Genomic DNA, 22,192 nt, shown 5'->3' on the forward strand with positions numbered 1-22,192 from the left:
CTGCAATCCAGGAGTTGTGGTTCTCTGCTCTGTTCGGTGACGCTCAGAGGCGTTTGAGATGCACGTCGGGCCTTTCTTCCCGCTTTGATAGGCCTACACTAACTCTGGGATTTATGTGGAGTCATAAATTTCTGTCTCTTGCTTGAGCGGCAACTGTCAATTCTTCCATTTCGTGTTGCTTTTCACCGCTTTTACCTTCTAATGTGCTGTGCTTCTGAACCACCTGGGCTAGTAGACAAGCAGTGAGACTCGTTCACATTACCTGTCAACGGACGGGACCGGCCATCCGAGAGGGTGTCTCCTGTGGAATAAACGGATGGACTTGCCGATAACTGTGGTCATGGCGTGGCCCTTTGACTTCTCTTTTCCCTTCTCTTTTCCTTCGTTGTTTTCTGTTTTGATGAAATCTCCCCAGAGCTGCAGCTATGGTCCGGAAGGTCAGAGACCAGGCCAGTGTCTGGAGAAGTGGAACATCGCTAGATGTTTAAATAAATTTTTCCTGGGATTAAGCTTCTGACGAGCCTACCTCCCCGGCCATGCGGTGTGGGAGAGGGTTCGAGCCTCGGACTGCGGAGCTGTGTGCTCACTTTTGCCTGTGACCAGCGCCGCGACCTGGGGCACGTCACCTAACCTCTCCATGCCGCTTCTCTGCCTATAAAATTTGGATCACAGAACCTCCTTCATCAAGCACCAACCTCCTTAGGTTTTGTGCTAATTAGGCGAATTGATTTTTACAACCTGCTCAGGTTGGTGTATGGTCCGTGCTAAACAAATGACTAAGATAAATACTGTTCTACTCCCTCCCGGTGTTGAAACCCGTGAACTCTTTCGATCCACTGGGGGGCCTGGTTTCTCATACCGTGTGGTCCCGTTGCAGAATTAGGAGGATTCAAACCACAAGGAGTTCGAATTTTTCCCAAGTCCTGGCGTCTTGCTTTTAGTCTTGACATGCGGCCGAAATCCTACCTAATTTCTACTCGGCGTCGTCTCTCAGACCAGCGGGAAATTTCTATTTAGCAAAGGAAACGCTTACAAGTCTCTTTTACTTTATTTGGTTTTGTCTTTGTTTTATTTGGGAAAATAACCTAATGTTTTGGTGTCAATGCCAGCTTCAGATTTTGTCAGGCTAGAGTAAACTTGGGTCTTGTAAGTGACGATTATCAGCTGACTGTCCCGACCGTGTCAGAGAGCATTCCAAAAGGGGAAAAAAAAAAATGGTCAAGAACCTACTTGAATGTCTTACTTCCTCTTTAAGTGAGTGATTCTTTTTTTTTTTCCCCGCCGGCTTGAATTCACTGGGAGTTTTGGTCTTCTGTCCTTCAGCGTTAACTGAAATTCAGAGTCAGTGTCAGTAAAATTTTAGAAGTTTCAGGAGAGGGAACAAGTTCGTATAAATGATCCAGAAATGCCCAAGAATATCTTCTAAGTTTTTGCAATTCAGGGTTTAAAGGCGCTTCTTTTTCTATTTCAAATGACTGAAATGATCAACTGAAAGAATTGGTAAAGTAACCCCCCCTAAATCCCTTTTTATCCTTGGCAATTGGGAAATAGTCAGTAACTTGAGCTGAATCTGGATGTTATGCGAGTACCTCACATCTCAGCGGAGGATTTAGACTGAATGCTGGGCTTTTTTTGGACCCTCTCTGAAGCATATCTTTTTACCTTCCCACGAAGGACAGTGGTGTCGGCGTTATCATTCGAAGAGTGAGCCACGGGTAGAGGAAAACCCAGAAAACAGGCACCATAAAAGCCCTCCGTTAAAACAACCAGTGTTGGCACAGGAGAAACAGTTACAGACCACATCATTGCTTCCCAGACTTTGATTCTAGACGCAGCACTCGAGCCTCCCACACGAACGCAGATTCTGAACCCCGTGGGTCTGGGGTGGCCTGAGATGCTGCGTCTCTAACGCGCTCCCAGGTGATGCTGACGAAGCTTCTTAGGCGGCAGGGCAGTATCTCCTTTCTAGAACTGGGGAAACACTCCCGAGTCTGCCCTTGGGTTTTTGGTTCCCTGTCTGGAGAAGAGGTCTGTTAAAATTTGAAAAGGACACTTAAAGCTTTAAGTCCAGGAGGTACCGGGGAGCTCTGAGCTCCCAGCAGGGCCTCTGCCCTCAGAAGCGGCAGACGCATTTCTTGGTCTTAGAAAGAGCCAGAAACATCAGGAAAGGCCTTTGCCATCTCTGGGGTCCCGAGGGAGTCCCCTCTGGGGTAGGGAGTCCCCCTACCCCAGCTCCACTTTGCAGGTGGGGAGTTGCTGCTTGCTAATGAGTGGGGTGCTCAGAGCCCTTGCCTCCCGGCTCCCGGCTCCCAGCTCCTGGCATCCTACACATTGGGCCTCGGGTTTCCAGGGAGTTGCCCAACCCACTCACAGCACCTGCCTCCTGCAGCAGATCTTCTCCAGTTTCTGGAAATTCCGCCGACCTTTTCTCTTTATACATCGTCTTTTCTCCTCTTGCCTCTCTAACAGCTAGAACGTTCTCATTCTGGTCTCCACGGCTCATCACTTCTCTTTGCCATTTTCCACCTGCAAACATCTCTGTTCGTGAGATTCCGGGGAAATTCCTCAGCTGTACCCGTTCCAGCTATACTGTCCTGTTCCCCTGTCTCACCTATCCAATGCTTTTTGTTTCTATAATTCCGTTTTCCTTCCAGAAGTTCCATTTTTAAATATCTGCCAGTTCATTCCTGATAGTTGCTTGTAATATGCCCATGTCTGAAATGGCATTCTTTATTTTTAGTTTTTTTAGCTTTTAAAAAATTTATTTCTTTTTTAAGTAGCCTTCACACCCAGCATGAAGCCCAGTGCGGGTCTTGAACTCACGACCCTGAGATCAAGACCTGAGCTGAGATCAAGAGTCAGACGTGTAACCAACCGAGCCGCCCAAGCGGCCCCATCTTCTGTCTTTTAAATGTTTTCTGCAGAGCTGTTCGAATTCTGTTTCTGATAGTCCCAACCTTTGTAATTTCTGGGAACCTGAATTTGTTGTTTCTCTCTGCCCCTCCCCCGCTCGTGCTCGCTCGCGCTCTCTCAAAAATAAATAAACATTAAACATTTTTAAAAATAAATAAGCCAAGATAAAAGCCTCAGAGCAACCTTCCCAAGCAGAAGCCCACACAGTCTGGGGTCAAGATGTAGACTAGGGGTCATACCTAGGTAAGGTAGGGGAGGGGGGAGGGGCAGGATTGGGCAGACGGGGAGTCAGACCGCCATGCAGGCCGATGAAGCTGTGGCCGACTGGTGCGGTGCTCTTGAGCCCTCCCCCCGAGAAGCTCCTGCGTCGGGCCAGAGTGACAGGGAGGCAGGCGCAGAAGGAGCCTGCCAACAAGGCCGCGGACTGCGCTCCACAGCTGGGTGGGAAGGCCTTCCCCAGGGGCGGCCACACTTGCCTTCTCGTCTTTGGTGGTCCTGGTGAGCTCCTTGCTTAATCTCCAGAGGGTCCCCGAGCTTCACTTTAGGCCAGGTGCTGTCCAGAGAGCTTTCTCTGTGCCGAAGAAGGTGAACGGGGAGCACAACATGTTTCTGTCAGGATCTACACCTCGTAGCGCCCTGCCTTTCCTGCTACACAACTTCTCTGGCCCCAGTTCCTCCTCCTGGCCTGGCTCCCAGGTACCCCTGCTGAAGCATTTGGCCTCCCAGTCCTAGGCACGGGCCTCTGGGGGCCCAGCTCCTGGCTGTTTGGAGGGCAAGAGGATGGTTCTGGAACCTGCCTTCTTTGACCAGCTCAGCCTCCCGTCGGGTGTGGTTCTGGAGGGGCCGTAAGGTCTCAGATCTCCTTAGGATGAGGCTGGAAAGGCCATTCTGCATTTTCATTGTAGCCAGGAAAAAATGCCCTAAGCACTTATTTGAGTTTATTTAGAGAGAGACAGACATAGCATGAATGGCAGGGGGTGGGGGAGGGAGAGAGAGAACCCTAAGCAGGCTCCACGCTGCCAGCGCGGAGCCCGACGTGGGGCTCAAACTCACAAACGGTGAGATCATGACCTGAGCCGAAGTCAGACCCTTGACCGACCGAGCCCCCCAGGCGCCCCTCTTTCTTTCTTTTCTTTCTTTCTTGTTGGCGCAGTGATCTATAAACATAGCCAGAGGCACAAGAAGGATTACAGGTAATTTACCCTTTCAGAAACATTAAATGAAACGAGACTTTACGTTGAAGTATTAATTTGATGCTATATTAAATTGTCACTCCAAGCCCCTAGAAGAGTGAGTGAAACATGATAATAACAGCAATTTCCAAAGCCAAGAGTCCAGGTTCGCACTTGCATGCAGAGCTATAAATATCGATCTGTCGCGGGACATCACTTAGAACCTTCTCGGCTGAAACCTTCAGTCGGCTGTGGGTCTTTTCATGGCGTTTCATTTTGCACAAGAGGAACAACAAATTGGGGATTCCTAACACTTGCTATTCTTGTTGAGTGCCTAAGAGCAAAGGAGACGGAGACCTTGTTGTGGTTGTTTGGCTTTATAGGATTTAAGATTTCTGATTTCACCGTGTTAATTTATCATTGTGTTACAGTTCTAGCAAACCTGTAGCTATAGAGGAAAAAGTTCTAAGGAAGAATGATGAAGAGATAAAATTTAGTTTTACTGGTTACCCCGTGGAATCCTTTATGAATTTTTGTTAATGTTTGTTTAGTTTTGAGAGAGAGAGACACAACACACACAGTGCGAGTTGGGGAGGGGCAGAGAGAGAGGGAGACAGAATCCGAAGCAGGCTCCAGGCTCTGAGCTGTCAGCACAGAGCCCGATGCGGGGCTCGAACCCACAAGACGTGAGATCATGACCTGAGCTGAAGTCGGCCTCTCAACCAACTGAGCCACCCAGGCACCCCTACAATTGCATTTTTTTAAAGTACTGTTTATTTAAGTAATCTCTACACCCAACATGGGGCTTGAACTCACAACTCCAAGATCAAGAGTTGCATGTTTTTCCGACTGAGCCAGCCAGGTGCCCAGACAAATACATTATTTTTTTCTAACAAGTACATTTTTTTTTTAAACATATATTCATTTTGGAGAGAGGGAGACGACAGAGCGCAAGCAGGGGAGGGGCAGAGAGAGAGGGAGACACAGAATCTGGAACAGGCTCCAGGCTCTGAGCTGTCAGCACAGAGCCCGACACAGGGCTCAGACCCACAAACTGGGAGATCACCACCTGAGCCGAAGTTGGACACTTTGTCGACTGAGCTACCCAGGCGCCCCTCCAACAAGTACATTTTTTTTTTTTAAATGTTTATTTATTTTGAGGGAGAGAAAGTGCAGGTTGGGGAGGGGCAGAGAGAGAGGGAGAGAGGGAACCCAAGCAGGCCCCCGACTGTCAGTGTGGAGCCCGATGCGGGGCTGGAACTCATGAACTACGGGATCAGGACCTGAGCCGAAGTCAAGAGTCTGACGCTTAACCAACTGAGACACTCAGATGCTCCCCAACAAGCACGTTTTTTTCAAAGAAGACACAAAAAAGTAAAAACTGTTAGTGTTGAAAACACAGTTGCAGACAACAACATTGCCAGCAAATGTAAGTTTCTGAGAGTCCTCTTGAAAAAAAACGGAAGCCACTCTGATAAATAACAGGTAACAGGAGGTATCCAGCCATGAAAATACAAGCGTGAAAAATACTTAATAAAAACAATATTTTAAAATGCGAACGTAGGTAATGCAGGAAGTGTAACACTGAGAATATAGACGCTGAGCCCAAGAATAACTGTCATTGTCTTAGCTCCATATAGAAAGCATAGTAAGAATTGATGGCAATCGAGTTCACTTGTTTAAACTTGGAGAGGACGCGTTCAGTGCCTATTCAGATGAAGACTCAGGGTCATTGCGGAGTTGCACGCATTTGAAAGCCACCAGTGCGGGCGCCAGACCCAGCTTCTCCGACGCGAGAGAAGAGCTAGGCTGCAGGTGACCCAGAGCAGCCGCCGTCATGCCCCAGATAGGAATGTCTCCGAAAAATGCCATATTTGAGAGACCCTGGAGGGATGGTGTACGTTCGGCCCTCGCTCTCGGGGAAGAATCCCCTCTGCCGGCTGATGTGCGCTCTTGCTTTCTGAGCCACACGTGGATGATTAGCATGGCCAGAAGTTTGGTCCGTTGGTGGCCCCACCTCCCTCGGGACCTTGAGTAGCAGAGTTTGAGTCTACAGATTGAGGTTGCAACAGAGCAGATAAGGAACACCCGTGTGCCCCGGGGACGGCCCCCCTTGTAGTCACAAGCCAGACGGTGGCTGAACGTGAAAGAAATACTTATGTTTTTCTCAAGGAGTCATCCTCAGAATTAAGTTGTTATTTCTCCATTCTCGTCATCTGGAAATTAAGCCTGTAGAAGGGAGGGAGCAAAGGTTTCCTCAGATTATCTTGTGATTGGGTCAACAGTGTTAAAAAGAAATTAATACCTAGCAGATGCCGGGGGGTGTTTTTAACTATTTAAAAAAGAGAGAGAGAGAATTGGTTATTAAAGAAACGCACAATACTATAGTGCCCCCAGTGCACGCCTTTCTTATCATTTTTGAAGCATTTTTGTCCACGTTGTGGTGTAAATTCGTCAATGGTGTTTAAGTTCTTGAAGGGAAAGGGCTCAGGCCTCTGATCCTAAAAGCAACATGAGAGAGAAATACAATTTGTTAGTGTTGATTTTATATTTACAAAAATATCGCCTAACTTTATAAACAAATACATACACACATACATATGCAAAACTATTCATTTTTAGAAAGCCTTTGTTCTGTGAAGATTCATTGAAATTGGGAGTCCCCGTCACGTATTTAAAATAAAATCCAGAGGCGCCTGGGTGACTCAGGTAAGCTTCTGACTTCAGCTCAGAATATGATCATGCAGTTCCAGAGTTCAAGCCCCCATCAGGTTCCCATCAGGTTCCCTGCCGTCAGCACAGAGCCCGCTATGGATCCTATGGATCCTCTGTCCCCCGCCCCCCTCTCTGCCCCTCCCTCATTTGTTCTCCCTCCCTCTCCCTCTCTCCCTCTCTCCCTCTCTCTCTCTCTCTCTCTCTCTCAAAAATACAATAAACAAAAAAAATAATAATAAACAAAAAAAAATACAATAAACATTAAAAAAATTTTAAATAAATAAAATAAAATCCATTTCTCAGCATTTGGGGAACACATCCGGTGCCCTAGAAAGTCTCCCTCCCTCTCTACTCTCTCCCTTTTCCGCCCCTCCCCGCAGGGTCTTGGTTTCATCTTGCTGTGGCTTGACTCCAGGGCAGTCAGTCCCCCCAAGTCCCATTCCCTTGGCCTTCACATTCTTCACAAAGACCCTGTGCCCTCAGTACTGTTGTCACCCCTCTGCTCTAAATGCAGAGGCACAGAGAGGTTGAGTGATTCCCCGGAGGGTACACAGCTAGTGAATGTGGAACCGGACGGGGCGGGGGGTTAGCAGCGCCACGCGGCTGAGTCGTGCAAAGGGCCCAGCTACAGCTCCGGCCGAGAATTGACAGTCTCCCGGATGTGGGATTACCCCGGTAGTTTGTGTGCGTGGTTTGCACGCGCGACCACTGGTGTTGCCCTTGGTGTGCAGCATTTCCTGGGTCAGCTGGTGAAAACCCGAGCGGATGAACGTTCAGGCCCCTTCGTGCTGGCTCCCGCGCGCAGCGACCCGCCTGCCAGAGCGGCGGTCCCCCGGCCCCGGCGTTCACGGAGCCGGCCGGACGTCCCTCTCCTGTAAGGAAACCGTGTAATCTCTCCCCAGAAATGCAGCTAGTGGGTAGAGTTTCTCTTCTGCCAAGTTTTGACCCATAAGTGCTTCCTAAACGTTTGTCACCGACTGTTGCCCTGTCGATCCTCGAATCTAATACGATAGGCTTGAATGTGGGATGCGGTTCTGTGTCTATTCCAGGTGTGCGTCAGAGAGCCTCAGATGAACGTGCCTTTGAGCGCAAGTGCGTGTAGAAGCTGGGAGATGCAGATCAAACTGATCTGATTTTTGTATGCAGTAATTTATGTAATCGTAAAGGTGGAGGAGTTGTAGGATGTCATCTGCATGGGGGGGGGGGGAACCTTGATGATTTCCTGTACAGTATTCAGAGTTTCTTTATCATGTTCATAACCTGAATAATAGTATCCACTCTGTTCCATGGTGCTCTGTGGGTTTACACGGATTTTTTTTTAATATTTTTAAAAAATTTTTTAATGTTTATTTGTTTTTAAGAGAGAGAGACCGTGTGAGCAGGAAAGGGGCAGAGAGAGAGGGAGACACAGAATTGGAAACAGGCTCCAGGCTCCGAGCTGTCAGCACAGAGCCCGACGCGGGGCTCGAACTCACAGACGCGAGATCGTGACCTGGCTGAAGTCGGCCGCTTAACCGACTGCGCCACCCAGGCGCCCCAAATGTTTATTTGTTTTTAAGAGAGAGAGACCGTGTGAGCAGGAAAGGGGCAGAGAGAGAGGGAGACACAGAATCCGAAGCAGGCTCCAGGCTCCGAGCTGTCAGCACAGAGCCCGATGCGGGGCTCGAACTCACGAGCCATGAGATCATGACCCAAACCGAAGTTGGACGCTTAACCAACTAAGCCACCCAGGCGCCCCCCAAAGATATTTTTTTAATGTGTATTTATTTCTGAGAGTGACAGAGCATGAGCAGGGGAAGGGCAAGAGAGAGGGAGACACAGAATCCAAAGCAGCCTCCAGGCTCTGAGCTGACAGCACAGAGCCCCCCACGCGGGGCTCGAACTCACGAACCGCGAGACCATGACCTGAGCCGAAGTCGGATGCTTAACCGACTGAGCCACCCAGGTGCCCCGTTACACAGAGATTTTGATTAAAAAGACTTCATTTACTGGCAAGACTTGTAAAAGATGGGCCAGGACGAGAATAATCCGAGCACAAAGAGGGGTTGAACAGCCAGACTGAAACTGGTGTGCACCCCCCACCCCCAGGGCTGGGGACATGCCCCCGGGGCCTCCAAAAGAGCGACGCAGAGCCTGCCTCAGAGTAGACGCCAGTCCAATGCCTGCCAGTGAGTTTGGAGGACAAAGCCGACAGGTGCAACGGTGAAATCTCTTATGAGAGTTTTAAATGAGAAGAATTGTTACTATTACCACTGTCGCCTGCAGGAGGAGGAAGAATGTAGGGCAGCACAAGGCATTGTGTGAAGTGTGTCGAAATACTTTCATCTCTAATCTTGACAGTGACCCTCCTTCATGGTAGGAATTACGGTGCTCGTTTTCCAGAAAGTGAAACTAAAACGAAAAGTGATTTAATAGCTTGCCCAAGATCCCACAGCTGCTAAGCGGAGACACCAGGAGGCATGTACATTCTTTCCAGCTCCCTCACCCATGGTCTTTCTACCACATTCACACAAGGTAGACTCCCGTAGTCTCCAGGTTTTTAAGGCTCCACCCAAGGTCTTTCTTCAGAGGGGAGGGACAGCAGCCCTTTTTATTTCTTTCAATCAGAGGTAAGAGGTTTTATTTTCAACCAATGGCTCTTTACCCCCTGTTTGGTATCCACAAAACTCAAGTTAATTTGCTGGGGTTTTTTAAATGTTTATTTTTGAGAGAGAGAGAGGCAGAGAGACAGAGTGCAAGCGGGGGGAGGGGCAGAGAGAGAGGGCGACACAGCATCCGAAGGAGGCTCCAGGCTCTGAGCTGTCAGCACAGAGCCCGACGTGGGGCTCGAACTCACGAACTGTGAGATCACGACTTGAGCCGAAGTCAGACGCTTAACCGACTGAGCCACCCGGGCGCCCCAGTTTACTATTTTTTGAAAGGAGACAAATAGAAAAAGTTCCACCGATCTGACTTCAAATTAGGAACAAATTGAAGTGACATTCTACTCAGAAAAATGTATCAAATTAAAATGTGTGGCTCAGTTAGGGTCAGTATGGTAAAAAAACAAACAAACAAACAAACAAAGGCAAGAGCATCTTTAAAACCTGCCACAACTCTGGGTGGCACAAGTCAAACTCATTTTCTGATGCTGTCCATCTTTAATGATAAAAATAAAGGTCCTTTTTTTTTTTTCTCTTAAGATGGTTAAATATTATCGGAGTTGATTATTGACAGTGCTTACCACTAAAATGTTTGAAAGGGCATTTTGTTGTTATACAATGCCCATTGTAAAATGAAAAAATTCAAACGATATAATTTAAAAAAAAAAAAAAAAAGGGAAGAAAGCAAAATTACCCAAAATTCCACTATTAATACGTGGTGACCATTCTTCCAGGCTCCTCCCTGTAAATACGCACAACGTGTGTGATCTTAACAATTTTTACAATTTTGGAATCTTACTATTCGTGCTGTTCACGTCCTAGAGATTTCACATACATGTCAAGGACCTAAAAGAGCTTTTCTTGCAATATTCTTTCTCCCTTCATTTTAAAGGGAGGAAAAACCTAACTTTCCTTTGAAAAGTGCAGTGGGGGACGCCTGGGTGGCTCAGTCGGTTGGGCGGCCGACTTCGGCTCAGGTCACGATCTCGCGGTCCGTGGGTTTGAGCCCCGCATCAGGCTCTGTGCTGGCAGCTCAGAGCCTGGAGCCTGTTTCCGATTCTGTGTCTCCCTCTCTCTGACCCTCCCCCGTTCATGCTCTGTCTCTCTCTGTCTCAAAAATAAATTAAAAAAAAAAAAAAAAAAAAAAAAAAAAAAAAAGTGCAGTGGGACCCATTTTATAAAGATCTGCTTTCAAGGAGAAGTGTCTCCATCTTGTGGCCCTTTAGAGGACAGTCACCAATACTTCTCGACTCCTGTTGTGTTTTTGCAACTTTAATCAGAAATGGCATCAAAGCTGGCACTTGGCCAGTGGCCTTGATGAAATCCAACAACAGGCCAGAGAATCTCCATCTGACCTGGCTATAGAGCAGGATCAAGCTCTCTGGCGTGGCACCTTCCCTTCATGCACTGCTCTGGCGGGCCGCCTAGCCCGAGACATCAGAGTGGTGGGTAAGAAACAAAAACTAAGACTAGAGCCAGCTGTCCCAGCTTCCCACACTGAGCTCTCTCCACAGTTTCCTCTTTAATCACAGCTTCAACGCTGTACTTTAATAACACCGTTAAAAGAGCTGATCTTGGTGGCCAAGTGACTGTCCCTCAACCTCATGAAATCATCACCTGGGCTTCTGGGGAGGAAGGCAGAGGCCTTAGGGAGGGTGTGATTTCTCTCTAGAGGCATTAGCAAATAGGCCAGTCACTTGCCCTCTGGTCTAACACTATTATGTCCAAGATTTGACTGTACAAATTGGTTTGGAATGTTAGGAAAAAAATACCTCTTTGGAGATAAAAGTTGAATTCTCTTATCTGTGTAAATGTGGTGAACACGGATCCTGTGTCAGGCAGTATAAACGTGGCCATTTTCTGTAACTAGGACCTTAACGGTTGGAGGGTTTCACTTTGTCCGCCCACCGTAGGCTGAAGAGTTACGGTTCACATCTGAATGAGCACCTTTTGAGCGCATACTTTGTTCCTGTCTCTCTCTCTCCTATGCAGTATATAGTAGAATGTCATGGGATCACCCTTCTTCCTCAGTTCTTGGGCATGTACCGGCTTAATGTGGATGGAGTGGAAATATACGTGATTGTTACAAGAAATGTGTTCAGCCACCGTTTATCTGTATATAGGAAATACGACTTAAAGGTAAGACTGTGTGAATTTTTATTAAGTAATTGACCAAATGTTGTAATTGATCCCGCCAAATGCTTATTTGCTGCTCAGAGCTTAACGCCACCAGGCAGTTAGCCTAACAGTGCTGTCCTTCGAGTTAAACAAGAATCACTTGTGGGCTTTCCCAGGAGACCGTTGCACGTTGGGAAGTAGCACATCTGATTTTTTTCAACAAGTTATTTGTTGGACACCAGCGAGGTGCCAGGCACGGCTTTGACGCTGGGAACGGTGTGATGGACAGAACAGACCAATGCTGTCCATACTCAAAGGAGCTAATATCGTGGTGGGTAAAGATGGACAGAAAGTAAAAGCAGTGAGTAAATCCCACAGCATGTTAAGAAGGGCTAAGTGCAATGGACAGAGGTAAAGAAGGGGAAGAATGGGGAAGGGATACAGCTTACACAGGGTGTCAGGGAAAGTTTCACTGAGACGACACGGAAGCCGACCCGGGGGAGGAGGGCATGAGCTGAGAGAACGGCATTCCCAGCAGAGGGCGCAGGGCCTGAGGCCGGCTGTTTCAGAGACCTTGAGGGACAGGCACACCACTGGAATTCTGAGTGGAGTGGGGTGAACCGATTCTTGGATCGCTGACCTAGGGGGAGAACATCCAGGTTAGGAGCTGGCAAGCTGCAACCTGCCTGCGTGGCAAATCCGACTTGGCCACTTTTGTAAATAAAGTTTTATTGGAACGCTGCCACGGCCAGTGTTTCTGTACCACGGGTGGTTGTTTTTGTATTATAGCAACAGAGTTACCTTGTACCACAGCAACTGTTTTGGACCCCAAAACCTAAAACAGTTGCCAGCTGACCCTTTTTAGAAAAAGCTTGCCACCCTTTGGCCTTTACCAGGAGATCGCGAATTTTTTTTTTTTTTTTTTAATCTCAGACTCCTTCGTTCTTAAAAGAGGACCCCTAATACAGCCCCTATGGAACTTCCTCAAAAAATTAAAATAGAATTGCCACATGATCCAGTAATTGCACTGGGTATTTACCCAAAGGATACAAAACACTAATTAGAAAAGATACGTGCACCCTGTGTTTCTTGTAGCGTTATTTACCATAGCCAAGATATGGAGGTGAATGGATAAAGATGTGGGGTAGACACACACACACACACACACACACACACACACTGGAATATTACTCAGCCATAAAAAAAAGAATGAAATCTTGCCATTTACGACAGCATGGATGGATTTAGAAGGTATAATGGGAAGCGAAAGAAGTCAGAGAAAGACAAATACCTTACGATTTCGCTCATGGAATTTAAGAAACAAACAAAGAGGGGCGCCTGGGTGGCTTGGTCGGTTAAGCGTCCGACTTCGGCTCAGGTCATGATCTCATGGTCCGTGAGTTCGAGCCCCGCGTCGGGCTCTGTGCTGACAGCTCAGAGCCTGGAGCCTGTTTCGCATTCTGTGTCTCCCTCTCTCTCTGCCCCTCCCCTGTTCATGCTCTGTCTCTCTCTGTCTCAAAAATAAATAAACGTTAAAAAAAAATTTAAAAAAAAAAAAAAAAAGAAACAAACAAAGAAAAAGAGGGACCCAAAAAAAAAAAAAAAAAAAAAAGTCTTAACCAAAAAGAGCAAACTAATGGTTACCAGAGGGGAGGTGGGTGAGGGATGGGTGAAAGAGGTAAAAGGGATTAAAAGTACAGTTACCACGATGAGCACTGAGTAATGTATATAGAAGTGTTAGGTCACTGTGTTGTCCATGTGAAACTAATATAACATTGTATGCTGGTTATATTGAAATTACAATTTGTAAAAAAGAGGACCCCAAAAAGCTTTTGCTTGTATAGGTTATATCTACTGCTATTTAATGTTAGAAATTAAAATAAAATTTTTCTTTAGGTTTATTTGTTTGGAGAGACAGAGAGAGAGAGAGACAGAGAGAGAAACCAGGGCCAGCTCCATAGTGTCAGCATAAAGCCCAATGCCGGACCCAAACCAGAAAGCATGAGATCATCACCTGAGCTGAAATCGAGAGTCTGACGCTTAACAAACTGAGCTCCCCAGGCACCCCTGAAATAAGAGATTTTTAAATGCTTGCTTCATTTAAAATAAAAGACTATTATTACATGTTAGCATGTTTTTATGAAAAATAGCTGGATCTTACAAATCAAAAAATTTAGTGAGACAGATGGCCTTTTTTTTTTTTTTTTTTTAACATTTTTTGCAAATCTCCTCAATATCTGACTTAATCTGAGACAATTGGAATGTCATAGCTGGTTGTGCTGTCAGCCTGCTAACGATGTTACTCGACTGAAGTGTATGAAGAACGTCCGACCTTACAAAGATACGTGGTTGGAAAACGGGAGGGTGGGTGTTTTAAGAACTTTCTCAGAAATTTGCAGAGACTCTTCTTTGATATTACACCAAAACTTGACAAGTAGTAATTTCTTAAAGCTCAGTTACAATGTGGAATCTGAAATCACATCAGTGAACTTTCTGTACTTATTTCTGCATAATCTACAGGTGCATTTACACATAGCGGTCCAAAGACATCATGCTTTGGTCATTTGGAACAGATGGTTCACTGAGTTTCGTGCTCTTCCAAATATTGACACATTTCATTATACAGAGTCAGGGAGTCATGGGGCACCTGGCTGGCTCAGTTGGTTAAGCTCTGACTCTTGATTTTGGCTCAGGTCATGATCTCACAGTTCTTGGGATCCCGCCCCCCATTAGGCTCCGAGATGACAGCACAGCTTAAGGTGTTCTCTCTCTATCTCTCTCTCTCTCTCTCTCTCTCTCTCTCACTCACTCACTCACTGTCCCTTCCCTGCTCATGTGCCACACATGCTCTCACGCTCACCCTCTCTCTTTCCCAAAATAAATAAATAAACTTAAAAGTCACATTAATATCACCATAAGTCTCATCAGTATGGAGAAGCTGTCATACTCACAGTGATGGATAAAAGTTTCTTCAAACTCTTCTTTCCACTCAAAAGCTCAAATTTTACCGTTGGCAGCAAGCCCTGGGAACTGTTTTCTGTTATGTGCCAGCACGCAGCACCCCACCCCACCCCCCCCACCCCGCACCCCCTCTCCTCCCCCCACCCCCCTCCCCCCGCAAATACGGAGCCCCGCAGCTTTGTTCTTCTTTGAGCAAATACCTACCAAATGCCCAGATCGGAGTAAAGACATTGCCACTTGATCTTCCAAGCAAAAATGTTGTTGTGATGGAAAAAAGTGGCTAGTTGAGCTCATAACTCAAACCACCACAAAAATGTTCTTTTTTTAACGTTTCTTTATTTTGAGAGAGAGCGCACGTGCACGCGTGAGCAGCAGCGGAAGAACGGAGAGAGGGGAAGAGATAGAATCCCAAGCGGGCTCCGTGTTGTCAGCGCAGAGCCTGACGCCTCTGCGGGGCTCCGTCCCACGACAGTGGGATTGTGACCCGAGCCGAAGTCAAGAGTCAGACACTTAACCCACTGAGCCACCCAGGCAGCCCCCGTCACAAAAATGTTCTTAAAACATTTCTTCTTGATAAACGGGAGTGTTTTCTATATATTCCCACAAAGAATACTGAAAAGGTATTGACTCCACGGTCAAGATTTACTAACTTCATTGCTTCAAGGACATGTTTGTACATACATATAACATGTATATTTTTGTATGTATTCTACGACCGACAATATCGATGAGTACCACTGATGCCACTGGATTTATGCTGAGCTGCCCACAGTTTTACCCATTATTTTTTTTCAATATCCGTGCAAATATCAAGGCAGTGAAAAAAGTAGAACGTGTCTCAATGTTATTATAAAGATAGTTTTGACTCTGCAGACCATGAAAGGGTCTTGGAACCCCAGGATGCTCAGCACACTTTGAGAAATGCTAGTCTAAGGGAGAGAAAGTGGTTTAGGCTGATCTCCTGCCCTCTGGAGTTCAGATAAACTGTATAAGCTTCCCAAGTACAGCCTTCCTCTGTTCTGCCTGCTGGTTGAGGCAGTTTTGTTCCCTGGAATTGCCCCTGGTGGAGATCCCAGCCACCCTCCAGGGTTCCTTGTACCTCTCTCCCACGAGGCTTCTGCAGTGCCCCTTAGAGGAAGGAGGACTCCATTCACTGGCCTGACTCGCCCCATATAATAAGCCAGAGTGACCTCTGAAGCCACATGTCCTGGTTTCATCACTTGTCAGCTGTGTGTGGGTTGCTGAACCTTTCCTGAGCCTCAGTTTCTTCATCTGTAAAACAGGGATAATTTTACCTACCTTTGCTAGGTGAGGAAAGACCCATTCATACATATATATATATATATATATATACGTATATATATATATATATATATATATATATACGTATATATATATATATATATATATATATACATATATATATATATATATATATATACGTATATATATATATATATATATATATATATATATATATATATATGTTATTATGTCCAGCATAATGTGTAGCATATGGGAATTGGTCAGTGAATTTGGTTGTGACTTATCCATTCTACCAGTAAGTGTCTTAAAGGCAAATTTTTGGTCCTTTTTATTTTTTATGCCCCAGAAATGCCTCAGATAGTGCCTCATTCAAGCAAGCACCTAGTAAACATAGCTTGATGTAAATTATACTTATAGCCTGGATATTAGAGTTGTAACTTGACTTCATAATTTCATCTCCCTTCTTAGCTCGTAGAATAAATAAATTCTGTTCTTGCCAGGACTTTCTGTTGTGACGGAACCTGGACATCTGGCATCATCTTGTGGCTCACACTCTTGGCCATGACTTAACCTTATTTTCTATTTCCGTTTTTTTATTTTAAGTTAATTTAAATTTGGGTGAGATTCTGCCCCCCCCCCCCCACTCCCGGCTAATGATCTGCATTTACATAGAGATGAAGCTTCCCTGAGACTCAGAGCCGGGTAAATTCTGTTACAGGGGGAATAATACACACACAGCGACCAGAAACTTGGCTAAAGATACAAAGAGGAATAAGCGCTTTCTTCCTCTGACCAGTAAGCGTAGACAGTGCTCAAATATTGCAAATATCCCGTCTTGTTGTTGTTTTTTGATTTTGAGAACATTCTTTGTTAGAAACCAGTGTGTAAAGGAAGGTATTTGTGGTCTGTATTCAAGAATCCCTGAAGAAGGGCAAACAGGCCATTGCAAGGGGCAGCGGCTGGGTTTGTGCAGAGGAGTATGTGCTGTGGTTATGGAAAGGGGCCCCAGGTTTTCCTTCTGAACCACTTACCTTGTCGTGGGTCGGCTTTGTGCTCCCCTGACGCATCCCCGAGAAACACCGAGCATTTCCCCTGGGCTGACGGCAGGATCTCACACATCCACCGGACCCGGGAATGCCAAGCACCAGGGGCGTGGAGAATTGGCCCCGGGGTGGTGGGGACTCCCGCCTGGGCCCCCGTCCCCAGTACCAGGAGACTCCTCAGTCTGAGTCTCTCATCTGTGAATTACAGGCTACTTTCTTTTTTTTTTTTTTTAATTTTTTTTTTAATGTTGATTTATTTTTGAGAGAGAGACAGAACATGAGTGGGTTGGGGCAGAGAGAGAGGGAGACACAGAATCTGAAGCAGGCTCCAGGCTCCGAGCTGTCAGCACAGAGCCCGACGCGGGGCTCGAACTCACAGACTGTGAGATCATGACCTGAGCCGAGGTCGGCCGCTCAACTGACTGAGCCACCCAGGCGCCCCCACGGGCTACTTTCTAATCAGTGCCTGAGCTGCCAGCCATCGATTCAGGGAACGCCGGGCATCGATTGCTATGTGAGATCCTGCTGTGGCCGCTGAGGAACACCAAGAATGAACAGTTCTTGTTGTGATGACAGAGCTCGGAGAACCAGTGCAGCCGAGCAGAATTACTGGGATCAAGAACTGTGTTTTCTTCCACTTTCTACCTCTGGGCTCGGCCGGGCGCCTGGCACAAAGTGGGGTGCGGGTAAATGTGTGGGTCTGAAGGGATTCCCAGAGTGAGGGGGCCCGGGAGGTACACACAGGTTACTCACGGTAACGAGGAAGACATTTCTCGGAAACGGACAAAGACGGGCAGAGGGCCAGGCGCGCCCATAGCTGGAAGACGTAATGTGGGGAAAGAGGCATTCCGTGCCCTCGTGGCCCCCGCAGCCACTTAGTGGCCCGCTTCCCCTTTGAAGACCGTTGAGACCAACCATTTCTGGCAGTCGGGGCAAGAACCAGAGCGTGGTTTGGGTCCAACGTTGAGTGATTGATCACTCAAGTGATTGTCAGGTTTTCTGATTTCCAGTGGGGCGGGGGGAGGGGGGACGAGAACCAGGGAGAAGACAGCTCGGGTGACAAGCTAGGGAGAGGATTAGAGAGACGAGCCAACAGGAAGGTCTGCGGAGCGGGGAGCACCCACGGGGCAGGGTCGTGATCGGGGAGGGGACAGAGCCCACGCGGGCTGAGGCGCCACGGCGAAGTTGGCGCTCACGTGTTCTGCGCTCTGCCCTGGCACACGCGCGTGTTTTAAACGTGCGAAGCCCGATGCCTCCCGTGTGCCTGTTTTCATGACGTGTTTGTGTTTCAGGGCTCCACGGTGGCTAGAGAAGCTAGCGACAAGGAAAAGGTGAGTACCCTGACCTACTCCCGGCGCGGTCCTGCCGGCGTGCTGGAACAGCACCCCTGTCCCCCTCTTTCCCTCTTGCCTTCCGCCGCGACGCTCCCGGCTCCCTTCCGCCACACCGGCACCGCGTCACCCGACTGAGGGGTCTCCTGCGGCCCTCGCTTCCTCGGATGAGGTGCCCCCCTCCCTCTGTGTTGGCTCATGGAGTAGTTCTTGGTTTTAAGGGTGGATGAAAGCGTTTCGCGTGCAACCCGGTCTTGAACCCGGTCTCTCAGGATCCAGACTGGCAGGCACAGCTCAGCTGCGGGGGTCCCGGCCCCACGTTACCCCGAACCAGCGGGCGGGAGCTCGAGCGCTTTCCGCGTGCCTCCCTGAGCCCTGGCTTCGCACCTGCAAAATGAGGGCGGTAAAGCTTCAGCTTGACCTGTGAAAGGTTGGCTCGGATGAGCTTCCGACTCCCTTCCGACTCTAAGGTGGGGTTGGAATATGTGTCACTTGCAGAATTAGGGATGGAGAGACTACCTCTTTTTACCTTTTCCTGAGTCACTGGACAGCAGGCAATATTGGAATCCCATCTCATTTATTATGCAAGATGACAGATTCCACTCGAATCCGTTTGATTAAGAATGTGGGAAGTGGCTTTCTGCATGTAAATCTGAACTGACCAAAATCGACATCGGCTTATATGCAAGGGACCTCTGTACCCTCAGTTATTCCCCCTTGTCACCTTGGGAAGTGCCTTTTTTTTTTTTTTTTTTTTTTTATTTGACCAAACCGTTTGGAAGCTGGGCTCAAGGTTTTCTGTTTTTGTTTTGTTTTTAAATTAGTATCTTAGAGTGGCGTCATTCCGTCTAGATTTGCGGTTCATATTTTGGAGATCTGCTGTATTCATTCAGAAGTGTTTGTGAATTCTTTCGTGGGTACCATCCCTACAGGCTTCAGGGACTAAAATAATGAACGACACAGACCCATCTAGCAGGCGACACAGACGTTAAATAGGAAATGACCATCTCGTGTGATAAGTGGTTTAATAGGGCGCCTGACTCTGGCTTGGTGGGGTTGGGGGGGAGGGGCTTCCTGGGGGAGGTGATGTTTGCAAACCTGAGGACAAGTCAGAGTTAGCTGGAGGGAGGGGTGAGAAGGAGCATCCTGTACAGGGGTGCAGAGGGGGCGCACCGGGCGCCCTAGCTGGAGCGGGAGGTAAGCCGCACCCGTTGGAAAGGCTTTTGAAATGACCGGGACAGAATGGTGGCCAGAGCTGGGATGGCGGACAAGGATAGGTTATGGAGGTTTAGGAGGAAGCATCCACAGAGCTCAGAGATTAAATGAGCCGGTCCCCCCCTGCCAGGGGACCAGTGCCAGGGAGTGTGTGTGGAGGGAGGGCGGGGTTCGGGATGACTCCCGGCTGTCTGGTTTGGACGGTGGGGAGGGTGTCGATTCTACTCACGGACGGGGGAGAGCAGAGTGGGAGGAGTTTGAAATGTCAGTCCCCCTCTCCCCCATGACAGAGATGCTCATTTGGCATGAGGGGCGGCAGGGAAGGTTTCAGCCGGAAGCAAAGGGGCTTGGAAACCTCCAGGAAGGATGATCAGGGAAATATAGGAGACCGCCCAGGATGAGAAGTGTGTCTGGAACCAGCCCAGAAGAGCATCGGATTTAAGGAGTGGGTTAAGGACGAGAGTCCTGCAAAGGATCGGCCAAAGAGACACATTTATTGAGTGTCTTGTGAGAAATGCCCAGGGAACCTTGCCCCTGGTCTTAGCCCAGAAACCAGAGAGAGAGAACTGCCCCGGAATCAGATACTTCTGCAGGCTCAGGTAGGGTGAGGACTGAGAGTTATCCATTGGCCTATCACCAAGGAAATCTCTGGTGACCTTGCCTGTGACAGTGGGTGCCACAGAAGCCAGAGAGCAGTGGGTTAAGGAGCGGGGAAGAGAAAGGGAAATGGTGGCTCCTTCTTCGACCATTTGTATTTTCACTGTGCACTAGTGGGTGTATTTTGACATTTCTGACCTCCACCTACAGCACCCTGAAGGCGCCAGCTTTGGCCAAAAGCAGCAGAAACAATGGACTGTGGACTTCCATGTTGCTATGACTAAACAGTTTTTCCAGGTGCTCAAGACTCAAGTGGGTATTTAAGTTTCAGCCCGTGAGAGACTCAGAGGTTTAGTATGGCTGGGTTTTCTCCTAGGAGAAAATAATCTGGACCATCTAGAGAGCCACACAGACTTTGCTGCGTCGTAACAAGAAGCCAGCCCCTGAGGAGGAACTGTGGTTGGGGTGGCATCCACTTCTCCACGTCGGTGGCTCTGTTTTGCCTTTGCGCCCTAGTCTCTTGAGATCATTGCTACCAGACCCCACCCTTCCCGCCCCCTGTTATCTTAATGTCTTCAGGTTTGCTCCCCAAGGGCGTGGTCTGCTTCGACAGTAAACAGTGCCCAGAAAGACAGGTAAGGCCATGGGGTGGTTGCTGCTGAAGCCAAAATCCGCAAACAAGGACATCTACGAAGGAAAGCCACAAATATTTGACATCCTCGAAGCTGTATTATTTCATCAGAAGCAGACCCTTCGTTCCCTATCCCTCCCTCTACTCTCTGCCTACAGGACCACGCACTGCCCAGAATGCCCAAGGCCCTCACCACACCCCTACTGCCCCCTTCACCAAAAATGCTCCGCCTTTTACTGGTCTAGGTGTCTGTGAAAAAGAGTGAAATTACAGAATTTCTAACAGAAACCCACTTTTCTGAGGCGTCTAAAATGCTTAGAATGCTTTTCTCGTATTCTGAATTGTTCCTCAAAACATCTCCCTGGGAGATGGGCTTAGAGAAGTCAGAGAGGGGAACGACCTTCCCCACCTCACATCGGGACCGATTTGAGACCCATGAACTTACGTTCCCGTGGGGCGTCACATAATCAGTGGCAGAGGTGAAACCTTCCCTTCGCCTGGGGTTTGTGTTTTTACTGTGCGTTTTGATGTCTTGGGCTTTAGAAAGGCAAATAGTGGTAACTGACATTGGTGGAGTGTAAATCTTACATGAATTCGGTCGGATCATCCTTACCACCAGACTGGTGCTCTTACTACTTCCTTTGAGTAAATGAAGTTAGTTCGCAGACAGGTTCAGTCACTTGTCCAGAGTCCCCCAGTCACGATGTGATACAGCCAAGGGTCTCAGCCCGGAGCTCACGCTTCTGACCACTGTGCTGTTACCTCTGAATGTCTGGCAGCTCTCAGTCTCCTGTTTTAAAAGGACATAGCATCAAAAACTCATGTTAATCCCGTGAATCATGAAACATTCACTGCATTGCCAGAAACAATGTTTCGGAGTTAACTACGGTGCTAGAGCAGTTCATCTGAGTCTTGATCTTAAAATTCTTAAAGTAGCGACATCAATGGTTCGGTTTCATACTATGTTGGCAAGTTGCCGCCGTTTTTGTTTTTGTTTTTGTTTTAATATATAAACACAGGCGACCTCCCTGTGTCTTACACCGTGTACACATTAACGCGGTCCACACGATTGCCCTGGGGAAGAATTCCGTGCCCTCTACTTCTGTCGGGGCGTGGGGTTCGTGACAAGTTTTCTTCCACAAAGAGTAGCTCCACAAGGCCACCCGCCTGCCCTTGTGGTTTACAAGTGCTCACCGAGCAGGGGCGAGAGGAAACACCTTAAAGGTAAGGAATATAAAAGTAATTCAAATTTGTCATTAGCGGAGGCGACGCCCCCCCCCCCCCCCCCCCACCGCCCCTGCATTGGCAGGAGGACATCAGGGCTCTCTGATACGGCGGTTTGTTTATAATCTGGCCACAGCCGAGGGAATGGTCACTAAACTGTCCTACTAAAAAGAAATGTATTAATAGAGCGGAGCTCCTAAAAACATTGGGTTTTCAAGTTCTAAAACATGTCTTTGCCCTTGTTGCCCTCTCAACTTTCAGGTTTTCTTTCCATGAGCAGTTGATATTTTTCATCTCCCAAAAAACATGCTATTCTTTGGCTTCGCAAGTAAAACCATTGATGTCATCAAAACAGCCGCCGTTA

The 22,192-nt window shown here is 47.8% G+C and overlaps 1 protein-coding gene across 5 annotated transcripts in view; it reads left to right on the plus strand.

Moving 5' to 3' along the window:
- The window catches only part of PIP4K2A (phosphatidylinositol-5-phosphate 4-kinase type 2 alpha), a 186,099-nt gene that overhangs the window by 136,778 nt on the left and 27,129 nt on the right, over nt 1–22,192 (plus strand). For 3 of the 5 annotated variants that reach the window (XM_058681712.1, XM_058681715.1, XM_058681713.1), the window contains exons 5-6: nt 11,435–11,581; nt 18,123–18,161. The exons of 1 other annotated variant lie outside the window; for it this stretch is intronic. In XM_058681712.1, the coding sequence (XP_058537695.1) occupies nt 11,435–11,581; nt 18,123–18,161 (186 nt within the window). The remainder of the gene's footprint in view (nt 1–11,434; nt 11,582–18,122; nt 18,162–22,192) is intronic. One more of the 5 variants, XM_058681714.1, reaches the window with a different exon arrangement.

Source organism: Neofelis nebulosa, chromosome 8 (genome assembly GCF_028018385.1).
Source record: "Neofelis nebulosa isolate mNeoNeb1 chromosome 8, mNeoNeb1.pri, whole genome shotgun sequence".
Taxonomy (NCBI): Eukaryota; Metazoa; Chordata; class Mammalia; order Carnivora; family Felidae; genus Neofelis; species Neofelis nebulosa.